The sequence below is a fragment of the Clupea harengus genome, chromosome 7, assembly GCF_900700415.2.
Source record: "Clupea harengus chromosome 7, Ch_v2.0.2, whole genome shotgun sequence".
NCBI lineage: Eukaryota > Metazoa > Chordata > Actinopteri > Clupeiformes > Clupeidae > Clupea > Clupea harengus.
The window spans coordinates 27611884-27621883 of record NC_045158.1 but is presented as its reverse complement, the minus strand read 5'-3'; the positions used below and the strand labels follow the sequence as shown (position 1 = coordinate 27621883).

General features: G+C 41.4%; 2 protein-coding genes across 2 annotated transcripts in view; one reads left to right on the top strand and one right to left on the bottom strand.

Moving 5' to 3' along the window:
* The window catches only part of cep78 (centrosomal protein 78), an 11869-nt gene extending 9667 nt beyond the window's left edge, over positions 1-2202 (bottom strand). Inside the window, exons 1-3 of the mRNA XM_031569904.2 lie at positions 2017-2202; positions 806-1065; positions 252-421 (exon numbers count right to left, since the gene is read on the bottom strand). Coding sequence (XP_031425764.1) covers positions 252-421; positions 806-1058 — 423 coding nt within the window. The 5' untranslated portion in view covers positions 1059-1065; positions 2017-2202. The remainder of the gene's footprint in view (positions 1-251; positions 422-805; positions 1066-2016) is intronic.
* Positions 2203-5012: 2810 nt separating this feature from the next.
* The window catches only part of gna14a (guanine nucleotide binding protein (G protein), alpha 14a), a 13582-nt gene continuing 8594 nt past the window's right edge, over positions 5013-10000 (top strand). Inside the window, exon 1 of the mRNA XM_012820925.3 lies at positions 5013-5401. Coding sequence (XP_012676379.2) covers positions 5281-5401 — 121 coding nt within the window. The 5' untranslated portion in view covers positions 5013-5280. The remainder of the gene's footprint in view (positions 5402-10000) is intronic.

The window sequence follows — 10000 nt, the reverse complement described above, 5'->3', positions numbered from 1 at the left end:
GCACAGCATACATTAGCATCACTCGTATAAGCCCCTAACACAGCATGCATGCAGCCATTTATGTCATGTTCATGTCAGTTCAGCTGTGCATTCCTGTAGGTGCTTGAAGACCACTGTGTCTTGAAGTATGTGGTATTATTTCAGGTGTATGTGTTTATTTAAGGGTATGTTCGCTTGAGGTGTGTGTGTGTGTGTGTGTGTGTGTGTGTGTGTGTGTGTGTGTGTGTGTGTGTGTGTGTGTAAAAAGCAACCTTGGTGAGGGCAGTGAGGTCTCTCTCTCTAAGGGGCAAGCCAATGAGGTGGAGAGTGTGGAGACGTTCTGACACACACAGGCACTTCTGCAAAGCACGACACAGAGCCAACGTCACACTCCTGGAGTGCAGCGCCGGAGTCTTCTTCCGTCCGGGCCGCTTCACTGGACCTTAAACACACACACACACACACACACACACACACACACACACACACACACACACACACACACACACACACACACACACACACACACAGACACACAGACACACTAAACACACAAGGATGCTGTACACTCACACTGTAGAGAGCCTGTATAATGTGCCGACTGGGGGGCGACAGTGGTACAGGAGGTAGAGAAGTCGTTTAGTAATCAGAAGGTTGCTACTTCGATTCGATTCCCTGTCGAAACGTCCTTGAGCAAGACACTGAACCCCTAATTGCTCCTGATGTGCAGTGTGCCATCAGTGTAAATGTAAAATGTGTATACATCCTTGTAAGTCACTTTGGATAAAATATAAATGCCTATGACTAAATGTAAATGCCGACTGACCCTGAGCTCCTAGGGTAGACAGGTGGGTACTCTTGATGGCAACGTGATGTAACTGGTTATTGATGGCGAGCGCACTCAGAATGGGAGTCCAGTCAGTCAAGCAGACGCGATCTCCGTTGAAGTCCAGCATCCCCCTGCTCTGGTGCGCCTTCACCGCTACAACGGGGGCCGACCCCTGCGCTGCGCACGAGTTGTCATAGTAACTTCCAAAGTCAAGTGCCCCGCGCCGCCGATTCTGAGCCGAATCCAGCATAGTGCTCCTGAAAGATGCACAGTGGGTATGGGGGGAGTCAATGCCACTTTCCTCTCGACAAACAGCACAACAGTCAGGTGAGGATATGATGTCCTTACATGCAAGGAAAAATCACAAGTAGCCTGGACCATTTCTTTTCAAACATGAACATGGTCATGGATCAACAATGGGGATGCAATTCTCAAAGCACTGTGTTTCACAATATGTCTGTGCGTTCTACACATACAAGCTATACATACTCTTTCATGTATTTACTTCATTTACAATGAAATACAAAAATACAATGAAAGTTCTGAAACATAGACCCAGAATTCACAGGAACACTGAGAGAAATGAAATGTTAAATATCGTTTTAAATTATATCAATATTTTTACATCAAAAACATACTACATACTGCCCCTTTAAAAGCATGATTAACCCCGTCACAACTGCAACTTTCATAGAAATCTCCTAACGTTACACATTTTCTGCCTAACAATTTGTCTGGCAAGAGCTAGCTAGCTAGCTCACATAGCCCAGTGTACATGGAGCCAACATTAATCAGATTATCCAGTTCATAGTGGTTAAGAAAAGTATTCTTGTCAAGATACCTAGGATAACGTAAGCTAAGGATCCTCATGTTTTGACATACAAATATGTTACGCTTCAGAATCCTTCTTTGTCTGACTCATGTTACGCTAACGTTATATCGTTAGGACTTTCGGTTATAGTTTTGTAACTTTATCACAATCAGGGTTAAAATCATGGCTAGCTAGCTAGCAAGCTATTTGCCGACGTAAACCAGACAAGACAGAAAATAAGTAACGTTGGCTAGCTTGACTGGCTAAAAAATAGTAAACTTAGCTAGCATTATTGTCGACATTTATGTTATCTATCGAGTACAAAGTCGCAATATTTGTGTTTTGACGGAATCGTTTCGGGTATACAAGAGAACTTATATTGGCTTGCACATCTTACCACCTGTGAATGTTTTGTTGTTCCTGCGGTTTCTATGCGTCCTTGGCGTTTCCCATGGGAGGAGAGGAGTCTGACAAGCTAAACCGCGGAGTTGATTTGAACAAGCGTCAATACAAGCGTCCCTGGTTCGGTTCACGATTGGTCATTAAAGATCTGTGCTGTGGTTGGTCAATAGGTTTTCTGTCAGTAAGCAACAAACCCTCTATGTACATGGCATATCCGACACGCTTCCTAATGTGTTACAGAGGGTTACAGAAGGTTGATTGTCTCTTCTGCATACACGTGTCTGGTGACACAAGATGTGACAATGTAAGTTGCGCTGTCTCAACGCGAGTTGTATAATTAGGATCTTCAACAAAGTTAACAACATTAAGTGACAAGACGGGTCTGAAAAGGAGAAACCTCGCCCCAGAGGCCTTTAACCAGGATAGGTTTGTTTGCAGTCAGAATTAGAAACGTTTCTAATTTCTTACAGTTCTGATATTCACTATGAAAAAAAAATGAAAACCTCTCTAAATGTTGCGTCTTATCACGTGATAATATAAGCCTGCATCCGTGACCGTCCACCATAGAGCTAGTCAAGAACGTGGCGACTGTACGGGGGGGAAAGGTTTTAATTTGGATTGTCACGAAATCCAAAGAAAAAATACTTTTCATACCGCCATCAGTTCATCGAGTTACAACAAGGGTTCTTAATTAATTGAAATATTACGCTATCATCAATATCATGCTATATTATTACATACAAGTTTAACATGTGGTGATTTGAGTAAGCCTGTGCACAAACTGTGAACACATTTTTTTTCAGGATTTTCATTTCACCGCCACAATTATTGCAAAAAGACAGTAATGATAACTTGAGTATCGGCACATAGCCACATTTGGCAAAGAGAGACAGGAGTGAGTTTTGGAACATCTCAAGGGCCTACAGGTGCAACAGAAACTCCCCCTCTGTCCAGATAAGAAAAGTCAGAAGAGGAAATTATATTTCTGGTTGGCTGATTCACAGGCACACCTACTCTCAGTCTGGGCAACATCCCATTCATTGATATTTTTTTTTTAAAGCTTTTTTAATAAGATGAAGCCACCACTGAGTTTAAACATCGTGACTGGTATGGTCAGCATAGGTGACATTTTGTCCTTAGTGCAGATCCCCTGATTTAAAAGAATGTAAATAAAAATCTGCTGTCTTTCACTCTGCGCAAACTCACAGGTGAAGCACTCCTTTCCCTTGGAAAACAGTTGCAAATGACTTTAAAACTACTTTGAATGCTCATTGCGTGCCAAGTGGTATCTGGGAGTCTGGACAAAGTAAACGTCCGTAAACGTAAAAAGGTATCCTGATGCCCACAGAACTTTGTTATGTGGACCTGAAAAGACCCACAGATGTCGAAATACAGCTGTTAGATGGAGGTTTGCAGGAATCCTGTTAGTTGATGGTTCTCAAATGCTAATAACAGTCAGTGGGGCTAGTTACTGAAGCCTGCCCCTTACCCTAGCCCGCAACCCTTCCCCTCTCCCTCACCCATTATTAGGCGTAGATCAGGGAAGAAGACATTAAGTTAAATATTTAGTATATAGGGTACTATAGAACTACTTCTATTATTGCATATTACTGATACTTCACTAATTTGAATACAATTGTCTAAAAAGAATATCTCATGAAGTTCGTTTAAACATAGGCCTACTGCAGACATTATTGCTCAAATCAAGAGAATAGTGCCGGTGTCTCTGACACAGCAAAGAAACAGCAGCAGAGACATATGGGTGTGCTCTGGCTCTTTTGTAGCAAAGGTAATAAATATGAAATAAAAGAGTATATTGTAAAGTAAAGCGAAAATGTATATATAATTTAAAAATATATATGTATATATGCATATGTGTGTGTGTGTGGTGTATTTGTGGTTATATACACTCAGTAAAACAACTGTTAACAAATTAAAAGTAATAAAATAGAGTAGATAGGGGACATTGGGTAGACATTGATTAACTCTCTACCAGCTGTGTATAGTTTCAATGATGGTTATATCGTCTCCAGCATTTTCTGTTGCTCAGAGTAGGTGGATTTCAGTTGTCATCTTTGCTATTGAGAAGCATCACAGTGAACCAGTGCTTAGTCCATATGATGAATAAAATGATCAATACACCTTCGTGTTTAAACTGCGGTGAGATATTAATGATGGCAATAACAGTGCTGTCAAACGTTTCATGCGTGTTTGCACGAATGCTTGTGTGTATGAGAGAGAGAGAGAGAGAGAGAGAGAGAGAGAGAGAGATCTAACTTGGGCACTGTGAATTTTTAACCTCATGATAGTTTTTAACTGAATGATCAGAGTTTTTAAATGATTATGTCGCCTTTCTCATTATGAATCCTAAAGACTTGCCCTGATTGTGTCCTATGGGCTGTATGATGCTGGTGTGTGTGCATACTGTGATAAGGTATTAAGCTGAGCTTTTGTGTCACTAACAGACTTCATTTCATCATAACTTAACAGGTATTCTCTATGTTTCCCTGTCTATTCTACTAATAATTTATAGTGTATACATTAGTATGCAGTCCTGCATGTGAGGGCTTCTTTATTCATTGGTATTGTCTTTCGAACCTCGCCACTGGTGCTCAAATAATTAAAATACATGGATATGGAATGTATTTATACTAACCATTTAGTCTCTAATCATTTGAGTTGTTTGACTGTATACTTAAGTCAATGTGTGCACCTCAGTGTATGTGTTGGTATCATCGACACAGTAATTCGTGGAATCCGCAGGCTACAACAATACACATTACTTTATTTATCATTGATACTATATGTCAACACAAGTTTGTAATTCCATTTCTTTCGTAATTTAGCAATAATCACAGGACCACACACACAAGTTGGTTCTCTTCAGCTTTACACTAATGAGCTCGTGTTGCCTCACGCACGCAGTAGCCTGTGCAACCACGCCTCTTCCAGGTCGTACTAAAATGAGCATCATAGTGCACGGTACATTACAGAAAGGCTGCACACATACCTCACACAAGCCCTTACAAACAAGTTACTCTGCGCTGTGAACCTCCCGTAGGCCTTCATACCCACACACTCCTGCGCGCTTGGCGGTAGGTTATTTTTCTGGCACTTTTACGCGTGCCATCGATTTCTACGGAGCCTATGAACTACTGCTTAAGAGTCAATGCTCTCAATCAGGAGCCGACCCAGCGACCAACTGCACGAAACATTTGCAGCTGATTAGTTAACTACCGGAGGAAGCTTTCGCGCGGTGATGGCGGGCTGTTGTATGTCCACTGAGGACCGCGAGAAGCAGCGTATCAACGAGGAGATCGACAAACAGCTGCGCAAAGACAAGAAGGACTCGCGAAGGGAACTCAAGCTACTGCTACTAGGTGAGACCGCCCGTGAACAGCTTGGGGTGTGGGAGACAAGGACGGCATAACTTATATTCATTGTAATAATATTAATCCTTGATTCATTCTGGGCCATTTTGTATCTAACTCGTCCCTGCCATGTCAGAACTCAAACATTTTAGTTTGGGTAGCCTATCAACTGAGAATTAACAAAGTCTATCTGACATGTCCACAAATTAGATTTTTTTTGCACTAAATAAAATAAAGTATGCTAATAATTTGGTGCAAATATAATTATACTTTTTTGTATTTATAACAATAATATTAAATAAAACAATACGAAAATAAATAGAATGGTGGTTGATTCTGGATTTTCAATTGCTTTTCCCCCCCATGTATCCATTGGACCCTGTTAATTCTCAGTTAACGCTGTGTAGGCTATTTTAATCTAGTTTCTCCTCTGCACGTATTCATGCCACACCCTGAAAGTCCAGCCTATTCTTCGAAGGTAATAGGGAAGTAGGCTACATGTAGGCTCCACGCTAGGCTAGTAGGCTGCATGAAGGTAGCCTATATATATGTGACCTGAAGTGTTGGATTTCTTCTAAATGTTTTGGTAATGCTATTACCTGAAAACACTCCAAACTTCAGCCAATGCCACAGATAGGGTAAAGTCGATACATTATATGTGTGCCTTTTAGCGGTATTTCTTTTTACAGATCAAGTCATATCAGGTAGTGCTAAAAGTTGAAGAATATCTGAAGAACATATTCACCTAAGAATGTCATCACAATTACTTTTTTTAATTGATAGGCAATATCAGAACTTTGGATATAGTCAACCACATTGGATATATCACTAAATGGTAGTGTGTGATATTAGTAACAGTATATACAAATTGTTCAAATTCAGTTTTGGACTAATGATGTTGTAGGCCTACAGTTATCCAAACAGTAGAGGTGTAATGATTCACCGATATGAATCGGAAACCGGTTTTAATATTAAAGATGGCTCTCTTTATACAGTGGCCATTGGCTGTAACCATCCATCACATACCCTACAACAGATAAAGCAGCTAACATTAGCTGCAACAGATAGGAGGCTATAGTCTTGGGTTGTGGACACGGGCTAATATTACACACCTCTCAATGCTGATGTCACAGAAACTTCCTAGCGGCACGGAGTTATCTCACAACGTGTATTAGTAGCATACTTGTTTATGAAGGTGTAAGCCATAGCCTACATCCCTCCAGACCAGCCACTGCACAGCAGATCATAGATTCCTCTCATCCTCGCGCTCACCCGCCACTCTGCGAACCTTCAGAATGTCTTTAGGGCTGGCGTGCATATTCATCCGAGGCTACGGCTACGCATAACAATGGACTGTTTTGGTCGGCTGGAGGAATAATCTTTGTCGTAGATATGAATAGCCTATTAATTTTGTTTTCAGTGTTGGAGTGTTAAAGTTATTTCTAACTAACTCTGAAAGCGAGGCACCTGGCATGCGTGTGTGAGACAGACATCAGTTTAATATAAATAGCCTATTCATAACGTCAAAATGTTTGTTAGGACAGTCAGTCTTATTTTGTCTAACTGTGTCTATTAGGAGTGTAATAAACACAATGTTTTTTTTTTTCACCTGTGCCATAAAGTAACAAATATACTTGGGTTTCCCTTGTCTATATCTATTTGAAGGTAAGCATTGCCAGTTTTATAGAATTGGCATTTTAAAATGTACAATAGAAAATGTATGTCTACATTAAGCAAATCTTAAGAACTGTATCAAATTGCATTGTATCACCCCAAATCCTTCCGTATCAAAATGTCCCTGAATCGTATCATAGCCCACGATTGCTCTGCAACATGTGTGCATTTTTGAGCTAAATCCTTTTGGTAGCTAATAGGAGATATAGCTAGTAGCCACAGTGTAGAAGTAAGAAAGACAGTTATTTCAGACAGTTAGCAGTAATCAATTTTTTTTACAACAGTGTTGCATAGCAACAAACAATGCACTGAGGCTAATTGGTTTGCATGGCAGCCCACTAGAGAAACCACCCTCAACTTTCCTAGGAAGTTTTTTTCAGGCATTATCCTCCTCATGCAAAACAGATGGAAAGCAGGCTGTACCTGTCAAACACGAGTCACGACTCATCGAAAAGTTCATCGAAAGTAAAACCTCTGTGCCTGGAACATAGGCATGTGTGTGACACCTAGTTGAAGGACCAGAACACACACACACACACACACACACACAGACACACACACACAGAAAGAAAGAGGGAGGGAGAGAGAGAGAGAGAGACAGAGACACCTGTGCTTGTCTTTTCTTCGTGCTGAACGAAGGGAGGCATTGGTCTTGGTCTTTCCCCCTCCAGGACTAAGGGAGAGAAATTAAGCTATCCTTGACCTGTCAGTGCTGGGCCGGGTGTGTGTGTGTGTGTGTGTGTGGGGGGGGGGGGGGTCTCTCTAGTGAGCTGCTCGTGGTGCTATGATAGTGTCTTCCATGACTTCACTGCTACTGCACTTGTTTTGATTCCGGGTGATGTGCCTTGGGTGACAGTGGGTTGAATCAACTGTAATCAGTCCCCCCAGGATTTCGCGGGCCTTTTTTGTGATAGTTGCGGCCTAAAATTACTGATTTCGCGGGGGCTTTTCCAACAAGTTGCGGTGAAAGTTGCGGTGTTTTTTAGGTGTTTGTTGCGATGAAATTGCGGGAGCAAGTGAAAGTTGCAATAAAAGTTGCGAATTTCCCTCTTTGTAGTTATAATTGAGTTATTTGTTGAAAAATAAAGAATTAACAAAGAAACATTCTTTAAAAAAAAAAAACATTGAGAAATGGTCCTCTAAATAACCTTACCAACATGCCAAACTAAAGATTACCAGGACTACAAAAATGTAGCATAATAGGCTGTTCTGCCCTCTGCTTATTTAGGTCAGAAAATGTATATTGCTTGAATTGTTGTTATGGAAATGAACACAGTATAGTAACAGACTTTACTTTGACATCATTCAAATGTTCGTCTCGTGGGAATGGCAACAGCTGTTAGACAGTTATCTAGAAACATAGCTAGTTATGCTATGTTATGCTAAACACGTAGGGGGAACAGTACATAGGATTTACTTATCCACAACGAAGTGCACCTGTTGGTATTACAAAAGGACCACAAGTAAGACTGAATAAAATGTTATGAATATCTCAGCCTTCACATGAAACGAAAAAAAAACAGCCTGCGTCCCTTTGATCTGTTTCGTCACCTGACGTCCTGCCTGCGTTTCTGCCGTTCTCATTCTATGCTTATCAATCTGTTTTGCTATCCTTGTTGATTTATTTTATCCGTACAGGTGTTTATGTTGTTCAATTTCATATATTAATTTAAAGTCGTCCAATTTTAAGTAATCCATTCTTTTAGACTCTATGTAAAAAGGGCCACGCACACCTTGCGGAAAATTATAAAAAATTGAAGCCAGATCTATTTCGGAATCTTCAGTGTGGACATGGGCTGTGTTCAATATCCATGTCTGGTGTAGCCATTGTCATTGTTTACAACGGATTAGAACTCTGCTAGTGTCTGCACCGTGTCCACAGGGCAGAACTTCTGCCCTTGGTGTAGCGGAAGGGAGAAAGTTGTGGGAGACGACAATAATTTGTCAAATTTGCGGGAAAGTTGCGGTGATGTGTTAAAATTGCAACGTCGCACTGAATTCGCGGGGAATCATTGAATTCGCGTGAATTGGTGCGATCGCAACATCGCAACTTCCTGGAGGGTCTGTGTAATACAGCACCCGCTGTGGTTAGGTTTATTCAAATTTGTCAATGTGGTGTTGAATTTAACAGTGTGAGATTAGCTTTCGGTGGCACGGATGTGTTGGACAAGCTGCTAAATGTACAGTTAGCTGTAGCGTACAAGCCTAGCTCAGCCATGGTATCAGCAGTTAGCTGTAGTTCACAAGCCTGGCTCAGCCATGGTATCGGCAGTCAGCACTCAGCTGTTCAGAAAACATGACGTTTTGACCAGGTAGAGATTTTCAGCAACCTACTGATGTCTTTGGCAACCATGTAGGGACTTTGGCAATGATACTGAACCTTTGTGCTCTGAAATACGGTGATCTACTCCAGTGAAGTACGGTGATCTATTGCAGTGAAGTACGGTGATCTACTGAAGTGATCTACTGCAGTGAAGTACGGTGATCTATTGCAGTGAAGTACGGTGATCTATTGCAGTGAAGTACGGTGACCTACTGCAGTGATCTACTGCAGTGAAGTATGCAGATCTATTGCAGTGAAGTACGGTGATCTACTCCAGTGAAGTACGGTGACCTACTGCAGTGATCTACTGCAGTGAAGTACGGAGATCTACTGAAGTGATCTACTGCAGTGAAGTATGCAGATCTATTGCAGTGAAGTACGTTGATCTACTCCAGTGAAGTACGGTGATCTATTGCAGTGAAGTACGGTGATCTACTCCAGTGAAGTACGGTGACCTACTGCAGTGATCTACTCCAGTGATCTATGGTGATCTACTCCAGTGATCTTTGGAGATCTACTCCAGTGATCTATGGTGATCTACTCCAGTGATCTTTGGAGATCTACTCCAGTGAAGTATGGTGATCTACTCCAGTGAAGTATGGTGATCTACT